The 12102-nt window shown below is 33.3% G+C and overlaps 1 protein-coding gene across 1 annotated transcript in view; it reads left to right on the top strand.

Annotated features, from left to right (window-relative positions):
- LOC126883245 (U3 small nucleolar RNA-associated protein 25 homolog) overlaps positions 1–11558 on the top strand; it is a 65106-nt gene extending 53548 nt beyond the window's left edge. Inside the window, exon 6 of the mRNA XM_050648537.1 lies at positions 6401–11558. Within this exon, the coding sequence (XP_050504494.1) occupies positions 6401–6745 (345 nt within the window). The 3' untranslated portion in view covers positions 6746–11558. The remainder of the gene's footprint in view (positions 1–6400) is intronic.
- The last annotated feature ends 544 nt before the right edge of the window (positions 11559–12102 follow it).

Raw genomic sequence — 12102 nt, 5'->3', positions numbered from 1 at the left:
GACTCATATATCAAAGAAGACACCAAGTTTTGGCGTTTGCGGATGATGTGGTGTTACTGGCAAGAGGAAAAAAAGAGCTACAGGAGATGGTACAGAGAATAGTAAAAGCAGCGAAGAAAATGGGACTATATATAAATTCAACTAAAACAAAATGTATGGAGTGGACAGATGGTCAGTTTAGGAATGGTCAAAAGTTTAAAGTAGAAGTAGAAGAAGGAACATCATACGAATTCGAAATGGTAGAAAGATTTACATACCTAGGGGCAATAATATCACGTAAACCTATCATTAAAGAAGAAATACAAGCTAGAATAATGGCAGGCAATAGAAGTGTACATGCGCTTAATGTAATGTTGAAAAGCAAGTTTCTATCAAGAAGGGCAAAAGTACAGCTATACAAAACAACTATACAGCCAATAGTAACATACTGCAGTGAGACATGGACAATGACAAAAAATGAACAAAATTTACTGGAGATCTGGGAAAGGAAAATACTAAGGAAGATATATGGAGGAAAAATAAGGGACGGTTTATGGATAAGAAGATCAAATGATGAGTTAAAGCAATTATACAACCAACCTAATATAATAGGAGTGATAAAGGCTCAGAGACTTAGATGGCGAGGTCACATTGAAAGGATGCCAAACACGAGGACTCCAAAAAAGGTACTAAACTACACTATAACTTCAAGAAAGAGAAGAGGAAGGCCGAAAAATAGATGGAAGCAAGACGTCGAAAAAGATTTGGAAAGAATGGGGCTAGAGGGCCAAAAAAGAAAAATGAGTGACAGGAAGGAATGGAGGAAAATCACATATCAAGCCAGAGAAGAGCTCAGCACATAAAGAAACGTGAAAATGAAGAAAGAAAAAAACAAACTTTTCAAGCCATGGGCCTCTAAGGCCTTTAGTGCTATTGTATATATATATATATATATATATATATATATATATATATATATATATATATAAAGATTCTAAACTAGTGTTATTTGGGGATTATAATCTACCAAATCTGATATGGGACGGTGAGACGACTGCTAAAAATATAAGTAATGATACTGAAATTTTGTTTTGTGACGAGTTCAATTTTTTAGGATTAGGTCAATATAATTATTTTAAAAACCAGTATGACTCAATTCTTGATCTGTGTTTCTCTGATACTTATTTAAATCTAAAAAAAGCGGAAGCTTTAATGACGTGTGACAGGTATCATCCCTCACTTGAAGCATTAATATTATTTGATAATCAATATATCAGTTTGGAAACTAATATTTATTATAACTTTCACAAGGCGGATTATGGTGCCTTGAATAATTATTTGCTTCAGATCAATTGGATTGAGTTGTACTGTTTAGAGGATGTAAATGACATTTTAGATGCTTTTTAATCCATTATTTGGAACGCAATTGAACTTTTTGTACCAAAGATATCTGTAAAAAGATCGAATTTTCCTGTTTGGTTCTCATCTGAACTTAAGAGTAAAGTCATTGCCAAAAAGATTGCGCATAAAAAATATAAAACTTCAAATAAGTATCACCACTATATTGAATTTAAAAATTTGAGAGATGAATGCTCATCACTCACTGAGCAGTCTTACAATGCTTACGTTTCAAAGATGGAAGTGAGAATAAATGAGAACGCTGGTGAATTTTGGAAGTTCATCAAAAATAAAACCAACGGACATGGTGCTCTCCCTGGCTCTATGTTTCTAGGTGAGGAAAGTGAGAATGACAAACAAAAAATAACAGAGTTGTTTGCGAAACATTTTGGTACTGTATACAGCACTTTTAATGGTAAATCTCTGGATAACCTGGAGAGTAATGAAATTTTCTCACAACAGCTGGAGGTGGAAATTAGTAACCTCGAAGTCACTTTTGACAATTTACTGAATGTGTTGTTGTCATTAAATGTCAATAAAGGGGCTGGCCCTGATTTGATACCGAATTTGTTCCTAAGAGAAAGTGCAGTGTCCTTGTGTGAACCATTAGTATATGTTCTTAATAAATCTCTCCAGACGGGAATTTTCCCGAACAGATGTAAACATTCCTTTGTGTGTCCTATTTTCAAGGCAGGAGATCATAGTGATATCAAAAATTATCGGCCAGTTTGTACTCAGTCAGCCTTATCTAAAGTATTTGAAAAAATGGTTTTGTCAAGTTTGGATAATTGTTTTAGGAACATTATTACGGACAACCAACATGGATTTGTAGGCGGACGTTCTACTCTCACTAACCTCTTTTTGTATATCGATAGTATAGGTACAGCAATCGATGAGGGTTACGAGGTGCACTCTATATACACCGATTTCAGTAAGGCCTTTGACCTACTAGATCATAATGTCTTAATTACAAAGCTGAGAAACTTTGGTATCACTGGTTCTTTATTAGCTTGGTTTACTTGGTATTTGCAAGAAAGAACATTGCAAGTAAGATCAGCAGGATGTGTTTCTAATGGATTTGAAGCCGTGTCAGGGGTTCCGCAGGGTTCCCATTTGGGTCCTAAGCTTTTTCTGTTATTGGTAAATGATATTGGTAGAAACTTTAAATCTGAATATCTGATATTTGCAGACGACTTGAAGATATTTAAATGCATTAGGTCAGAATCTGATTGTGAGGGTTTGCAGAGAGACTTGGATTCTTTAGTACATTGGTGCCAGGAAAATAATCTTAGATTGAATGCTTCGAAATGCTCATATATTGTTTTTTCACGTAATAAGACCACCAGTGATTTTAAATACAAGATAGGAGATGTGGATTTATCTAGGGTTCAGGTAATTAAGGATTTAGGTGTGTTGCTGGATAGTAAGCTAAGTTTCGTGGGCCATTATGATGCCATTATTGCGCGTGCTAATCGGACATTAGGGTTAGTCATCAGAATGTCATATGATTTTAATAATTTGTTTGTAATTGTGAGATTGTTTTTGAGTTATGTTCGTTCATTACTAGAGTATTGTTCAGTGATTTGGAGTCCAAGTTATGAGAATCACAAATATCGAATTGAATCGATTCAAAATAAATTCGTTAGATATCTGCGGTATAGATTAGGTACTAGAGGAATGCAATTGAATTCCAGTCAGGTCATGCAGATGTTTCATTTGCACCGTCTAGAAGATCGCAGGCGATACTTTGACCTTAATTTCGTATTTAAGGTGTTAAATGGTATTATTGTTGCACCTAGCATTCTGGGTCGAATAGATTTTTATGTTCCAGCTAGGAATTTGAGAAGATGTCCCTTGCTATCCGCTAGATCGTGCAATACACGTCATGCAGAAAATATGCCTTTAAATAGAATTGTTTCTAGTGTAAATGAGTTTCCAAATATAGACTTTATGGGAGTCACACTAAATGCTTTTAAAAGGACTATTTCACGTGAATTATTTTAATTTGATTTTAATTTTTTGATGTCGTAGTTTAATTGTAAGTAATGTAAGTTAACTTGTGTTCAATGTTTAATTTTGACTTTTAATTTTAATTGTAAAATGGAGTTTTCCGTCAATAAATATTAATTTAATTTAATTTAAACACTTTAAAAGACATTTTGAGCCTCGTTTAACTTTCAACCATTTGTATAACGTCACGGTTTCAAGCATAAAATATGTATATTTGTATTGTTAAGGCACTGAGACGTTATACAATCATGATTGAAAGTCGAACAAGGCCCAAAATGTGTACTGAGAGGGGGTGGGGCCACTTTTCTAAACAAAACCAAGTGATTCATCGTATTTCCGTGGTTACAAAACTCGTTTTCAATTGTTTGCAGATTTTCTTAAAATCCGGCAAACGTGCATCTGTCGCCATTTAATACATCACTGCTGCCATCTACTAAATGACACGTGAACTCATCTTCTCATCTATTAAGTGACAGCGGAACTAATTTATCACTAGAAAAATGCCAACTTAATGCTGTAATATGAACAAAATCCCCAGATTGCAGCTTTTAACAATAATTTTTACCTTTAGGTACAGTTAATTTAAAAATTATGGCAGTACGGACAATGAAATTTTGTTTAAAATAAAGCTTTTTGCGTAGTTAATCGTTTCTGATAGTTATTTTCTACCGAAGTTCAAAAATTATTATGCAAAACGAATTTTTACAACAAGTTACTAAGTAAGTTATGACATGGACTCCTTTAAGTACAGTTATAAAAAATATACTACTTTCTTTGGAAATTTTAACTAGATACTATTAAAATAGAAAGTCTACAGTTCACGTACATACGCCTAAGTTGAAGATTGGTTTTGAAATAGTGACGGTAACTGTACCTAAAAACTATATAAATTTTAACATTGTGTCATACCACCATACAGGGTTAATTATACTGCTACAATTTATATTTACAGTTTTTGATATGTTCGTAAATTGTTTTTAATGTATTAATATCTTCAGAAAAAATCAAATTGTTTAGGTAGACGGGAAGAGGAATTTTTAAAATATTAAGATTATCATAAAATTTGTTTATATTTACTGATTGATGGGAACATTCGAGGAGAATATGTAGTAGATCACCTTCTTTTCCACACTCACAGTTAGGTGACTCTGTGAGACCCAAACTGAACATATGAAGGGGAGTAAGAGCGTGATTACATCTCAATCTATTTATAACTCTTATGAAATGGCGATTTGATACAGAATGAAACCATCTTTTTATGGGAATTTCAGGCTGCATTCGTTTGTAATTACTTCCAGTTCTCGTGTTTCGATAATACGTTTGCCAGTTTTCTTTTTGATGTCGTTTACTAATAATATCAATATCCGAAATGGGTAATAAGTTCAGGGAAGGTTCTTCGCTTATTTCTAGGGCGGATTTGGCTAGCATGTCTACTATTTCGTTACCCCTAATGCCCGCGTGTCCCTTTATCCATGATATAATGATGTTTTTCCTAAATTTGCAATTTTATTATAAAGAGTCATAATTTCCAGTTCTATATGATTTAGTTGTGGGGACTTATGTACGTAAGTTAGTCTGTCAACGACACTCTTACTGTCTGTAAATATTATGCAACTATAAGGTTCGTTACTATATATGTGTCTTAAAGCAAAAAGTATCGCTATCATTTCAGCAGTGTTATAAACATATGTCCGCAAATGTTTCGTTTCCTAGATACGGGATGTTGAATTTTTTCTTACAAACTGACCATTTATTTATTGCTCTAAAACCGGTTGAGATATGCAAATTACATTTGGTCTCCATTTCGTATCTCGGAAACGAAGCATTTGCAGACATACGATTTTAAAGCAAACTGTCATTATTTTTTAATGCAGAATTACCCTTTAAAGTTTGTCGCACTTATTTAGAAACACCATGTACTGATGAAGAACATGGCTAGTTGTTAAAGTACCTAACTTTTGTATTATTCAACATAAGCCAATGAATCAAAAAACAGAATATGGAATATGAAGAAAACCTGAGGCTATAGTTGGGTTTTAATTTCAGTATTTTATAAATGCTAGAATATTCCACAGGGTGTTGCGAACTTTGAGAAAAAAAACAATGTTTGACTAGTACACCCGGTATACAATGAAAATTTACAGGTTTGGCAACAATATTATTATGGCGATATTGTTAAAGAATAAGGCTATAACAAATTTAAAACAATACTAAATCGGACAACAGGTTTAGGAGATACGAGACATCAAAAATGACTCATTTTTTGGGGTGCCCGTTTTCTCTGACGCGCAGTGTATATTTTATTTCATTTCTGTAACAGTATACGATATTAATGGTTTCCAGATAACCCTCAGTTTATAAAAAGAATGTGTTCTGTGGTTCTGGAATTGTCAAAGTCCGTCTTCTTCTTCTTCTTAGTTCAGGCGAGACTCATTAATCTCTGGCACTTGCGTAAGAACTTTGTACCATATCTTGTTTTATTCCATTAACCACTAAAAAATCCTGTGGCCTCAACGAAGGCCAACAGTTTCCTTATTGGTAAATTTAGAATCTCGTCTGATGTGTTATCTGCGTATGGAGCAATTAGAAACATAAGGGCATTGACCAACCTGAGCTTAGAATTCCTTATTATTGCTCGGTCTTTTATATGTTTCAATCAGAGAGCATTCGATAAGGATGACATACGTATAAGCGGATGGAGGTACTTTGTATCGAAATTAAACCTTAACTGCCTTTCGTAATGTACGTTTACTCAAGCAAAATGAGTACTAGAAATCAGTTTGTTTTTGCCTAGATAAGAACGTGTTATGGAATGCAATTTTTAGATTCCTCAAGTTAGTTAATTTATCGTCTGTTTGCTTTGAAAATTATAATACACAGAAAACAGAGATTTGGTATTTTTCTGAATTGATTTCAAACGTAAGAAATCTTCGAGTTTTCAATATTTTTATTCATTTACATTTAAAAATAATGATGGCGTATCCTAGTTTTTATCGTTCCTTATTGTTTTTAGGACGGAAAAGTGGCCAGAGCGAGAGATATGTTCTTCCACGGTGATGCACACTTTCTTTTATACACGGAGAGATTCCACTTTTTCCATCGGAGAAGAATTAAAGGAATAAGGCATATAGTCTTCTATCAACCACCAACATTCCCAAATTTTTATTACGAAATGTGCAATTTAATGCAAGAAAATAATCTAAACAAGAAGTCTGGTGGAGTATCAAACATGACAGTTTCTGTTATGTATTCTAAGTATGATATATACCAGCTTTCGGCAATTGTGGGAACAGAAAAAAGTGCAAAAATGATACAGTCAGACAGAAAGGTTCATATGATGGTAACAGGAAGTGATTAAAATTGGAAATACGGTATTCGCCAAAGTAAACACAGTAAACAGCATCGAAATTTAAACGGCTGTGAAATTGCGCACGCAATACGTATTTATTTTATTCGGCTTATGTGTCATTAACTGTCATATTAACAGTGCTCTATTATTAAAATCGTTATGAAAATGGTTTTCACAACTGAGGAGAAAGTGTTTATAGTAGAGTATTATTTCCGCTCATACGGCAAAATGTAAAATGTTATAGTCTAAGATACGATATCAAGGGCGGATCCAGAACCGATTTTCGGGAGGGGCCATGAACTTTTTTTGGGGAGGGGTAAAGGGGGGTCTGGGGGTAATTTTTCAAAATTAGGGTTATAATGGCGAGTTTTAAGGCACTTTTCACACACTTTTGAATGCCATAAAGACATTCAAAACTTATCGGCGGTCGTTTCGTCAAATAAGGCAGAGTAATACTTTGCACTTTGAACCTGATTCATTATTTGTTCAATTATTTCTTCACCACTACATGTTATCAATTGATTTTAACTGGGGCTACTAATGTATGTTGTTCGGGAAGATGCTGTGGATAGGTGTTGTTTAAGAGTCTTATCTCCTGATGCGATTTTAAACCTTAACAATTCCCCTCATTGCTAGGTCCAGCATCTTCTTCCAGAAGCAGAAGGCCATTATCACAGTGGCCTCTTAGAGGAATATTTTGTCGACCTAAGAACATTATAGACTCTACTATTGGTCGTAGTCTTTCTCTATTTTCTTGTATCTGTTTAGACCTCTCCATGATTGTCTTTTAATGACTGACTTTTGCGGGTTGCGATAACTTTGTAGAAAATCCAGCCCAACCTGAGCTCACTCCTTGTGGTATGATGTTCTCATGGGTTTGTATAGCTCCATCTTTGCCCATGAGTTTGGCGAAAGATGTGCGAAAGTACCAACCAACTTCTTTGTTCTAAATGCTGATGACCCAAGTAACGCCTCATTTTTTTATTCTTTGTGTGTACAGAATATAGAAATTGATACGATTTTGATGGGTGTCAAGGTCGTTCTAACAATTGGCACTTTGTAAAATTATTATTATTATTTTGATTTACAAAACATCCTATATCATTCTTGAAGCTTCCGTTACTGCGTTTCGTCAATCCTAATCCAGAAGTGGTATGTATATTTACGTTTTGTACATCTTGTGTTTGAATTTATATTTTTTTAAATTCTCGGGAGTGGGCCATGGCCCTCGGCCTGGATCCGCCCTTGTACGATATAATTTCGATTTGCACCGATCTGGTTATTGAATATGTAATTTAGCATGTTAAAAATTACAAAAAACAAGGGTTGCCCGATCTAATCTTGTTCTAACTATAATTAATTAATAATTAAATAATTACATTTTTTATGAATTAAAAAAATCGACCTGGGCAGACATTATTTCAGATTTTCTAGGTCATTCTAAACAAAAAAGGTTGTTTTTTAATTTTTCTCTAAAGTTGATCGTTTTCTAGTCATAAACAATTTAAAACTGAAAAAAGAGCGAAAGATGACGATTTTCAAGGCTCAAAAACATAAGTATACAATATCATTTTTGAAATTACGAAGTACCTAAGTTCAAGTTCAAACCTTAATCTATTAATTCTTGATAAACCTTTTAAACTTATTTTATTCTGAAACATTGTTTTTAGTTGTTAATGCCCGTCTGCCCATAAGAAACCTTCCTCAGTAACAATTAAAAAAATATGTTTTATAATAAGACATGGCCAAAATTCTTATCGGGACCTGATAGAAAAAGGTTTGAACTTGAATTTATATACTTGATGATTACAAAAATCATATTTTTTACTTGTGTTTTTGATCCTTGAAAATTGTCATCTTTCGTTCTTTTTTCAGTTTTAAATTGTTTATAACTCGAAAACGGTGAACTTTAGAGAAAAATTACAAGACCTTTTTTGTTTATAAAATGATCCAAAAAATCTGAAATAATATCTGCCCGGGTCGAATTTTTTTTTAAATTCATAAAAAATGTCATTGTTTAATTATTATTAATTAAATATAGTTAGAACAAGATTAGATCGACTAACCCTTGTTTTTTGTAATTGCTAATATTCTAAATTACATATCCAATAATTTTTATCCTTAAACAGATCTGTGCAAATCGACCTTATATCGGATCCTCTACTATTAGCAATCGTTGAGAAATTTCGTAACACTGGTAGTACATTGTGTCAGTACAAGGGCTCTTCTGGTCGCCTAAAACAGTTCTTACCATCAATAGGGCTTTTTATTCACAGTCATTTGTTTCGAGCTTCTGTCGTGTGTCACATAATATTAATATATCTACGTCATACGTTATTGGTATATATCATATACAAACCAAAGACGTATGACGTAGATATATTAATATTATGTGACACATGACAGAAGCTCGAAACAAATGACAATCGATGAAAAGCCCTATACTCAACTACGTATTTTCATATAATTTTAGCGAAATATCACACGTCGACTATTCAAATTGGACATAGACTAAACCATGCAAACAAACGTGCAACAGAAGTGTACTGCGAACGAGTGTCGAGTCTAGTGTACGAAGATCCCGATTTCTTAAGAAATTTTTGGTTTTCGGACGAAACACTCACCTTAACGGTTATATCATTGGACAAACAACTCGATTTCGTGGATTTGAATGCAAAATTTCATTGTAGAGCAACCACTCCACAGTGAACGAATAACATTTTGAAAACAGAATAATTTTTCGTGGAACAGACTTTGAGTGCCCACTCACCTGTATAGCTCACTCACCTGATGTATACATTTAAGGCATGCTGAAGGAATCAGTATTTAATTCAGAACTTCTGCTCGCAGATATTGGTGGATTACAACAAAAGATAGTAACCTGTTTTAAAAACTGCAGCAACAACTCTTGATAAGTATGTTAATCTGCAAAATCTTTATTACTCATTTTTGCGCCTCAATGTTGCACATTTTTAACATGTAAATTAAGCAAATTAGAGGCCAGAGTATCTCAGATGGTAGGATTCCATGCAGATAAGCCGGGGTTCGAATACCGGCGAGAACAGCTAGCCATTTTTAAAAAATGTCTATTTAAAATAATCGTTTCGTTTTGATTCGATTCGAGTCTCTTGCCATCCCCCGACACCTGTTGTTTCGGAATCTACCTGTCAAAGAGGCTTTACAAGAAGACTGAATTGCACCATAACGGAACGAAAAATAACTGCAGATATTAAAATATTTGCAGCGGAGTGTGGTTAGACTGTCCTCTAACGGAGAATTACGAAATGAGTGAAAATAATTTTGTTTTTTGTAAAATTAATAATAAAAAAGTTTTCCATATGGATACAACTTACAGGGCCATACTGTATATCAGCCGCTTTGTCTATAATAATATTAAAACTTACTAAGGCTTTCTGAAATATTACTAATTCATCATAAATTAATGAATAATTGGCTTAAAAAATTGACATAATTTAAATAATTTATCGCTTTTTAATTTTTTTGGGGGAGGGGGGAAATTCGCTGCAAACCCTTGGCACCCTGTTCGGGTGCACGGCTCGCACGGCCCTCGGGCCGGCTCTGCTTCTGAGTTGATTTTGAGATATCTTTAACTAGGGAGTTTTTGTAACTACGTAACGTAACGTATCTCCCTATACGTAAAGCACTAACGTACCGTAAGAATGATGAACGTTAATAGGTAGTTTTTGTAACTGCCTAACGTAACGTAAAGTCATTTTTAAATTCCGTTGACATTAAAAAAATAAAACAATGTTTACACAATATAGATACAATTAATATATAAATATAAAAAAAAGGTAAAGGTGAATGATGAAATTGTATGGTTTTAATTGCTTCTATTTAAATATAAAAATATTATTTTCCTCAGTTTTAAATTTTTTATTTTTGTTTATACCTACTTTTTAGTTGTAAATTATTGTACCTACATCAGAATAATTCCAGTATAATGTAAATAGTTTGTTCATATTTATTTGAAATTTTTACTGACATTAGACCATTTGTTTATCTAGTTATTGATCACTGTATTTCTTAAATACAAGATTTGTTTGTTTTGCTTTATTAATAGACAACTTAAAAACAATCAAATTTTAAATTATGAAGTTCCAATTTCCCATAACAAACATAGAATAATTTTACTCAAATAGACTAAATGAATATAACCTTAAACGTTTATACACGGGCAATCCTCTGATACTCTGATGAAATGTTGATTTGGTGAATTTGGTAGGTAATCGCCGTAATCGGGTAAGATCCGCTTGTGCATTCGGTAACTTTCGTCTCGATAGGTATGCGTCTGAACGTACGTATCAGAGCGTTACTTTAGGTAATACGTATCTAGATACGGGAGTTCAACCATTACTGCGCAAGCGTATATGTCAAAAAGATGCGTTACGTTTACGTATTTGTGTGCACAAAAACTCCCTACTGTCATAAGTGTTACAAAATTATCTGTATTTGTCTTTCAATTCAATAGGGCTTTTCATCGATTGTCATTTGTTTCGAGCTTCTGTCATATGTTGTATAATCTGTGTATAATATTAATATGCACGGATTATACGACATATGACAGAAGCTCGAAACAAATGACTGAATGAAAAGTCCTATTCATGTGGAATAATGAAAAGTGATTAAATCCGCAAAAAACAGAGCAGTATTCTGGCCTGATGCCAAAATCTTTTGATCTTCTGATGTTTATTATTTGTAGGCAAAATGATTTAACATCATTGGGTGAAAAATAAAACAATTTGTATATTGTAAATAAACTGTACATATATTTAACAATAAATTACTGTTACATATTGAAGTTTTGTTTGCTTTCTTTTAAATTTATCCTTTGGAAATTAGTATTAGAACTATACTTTATACTGACGAATTGTAGAATAAACTATAATAGGTGGTAATCTTTTTGCTTAAATTTAAATTGTTCAGTTCTTATATACAGTACGTAAATCGTTCAGCTGGACATAGGGAATATACATTGAGATAATTTTGGCAACTGCGCTAACCTGTGTTAGTTAAAGCTTCTGTTCGAGTACGAGTTTTTGGTGCAATCAAATACTATTGACTGTAATACATCCAACTCCCACAGAAACCTGGAAGCACGTTGCCACTGCCGGCTTGCTGTAAAACTACGTTGTGACAACGTAAAATTTGACTTAAACATTCAAATTTAATTTTATACATTTTTGAATAACAAGCTAATTTTGCTAAATTAAATTAAAATAAAAATAGTTCAAACACTTATACAAAAACAATAATAAAGCACTTTTATAAATGTAAGGTTAGATTGCTCTGGTTATCACCGTAGACCTCCTAGATGGCGCTATTTTTTGCTTCCTCAAATGTAA

This window comes from Diabrotica virgifera, chromosome 4, assembly GCF_917563875.1.
Source record: "Diabrotica virgifera virgifera chromosome 4, PGI_DIABVI_V3a".
NCBI lineage: Eukaryota > Metazoa > Arthropoda > Insecta > Coleoptera > Chrysomelidae > Diabrotica > Diabrotica virgifera.
The sequence above is the reverse complement of the archived record's forward strand: the minus strand, read 5'-3'. Positions and strand labels throughout refer to the sequence as shown.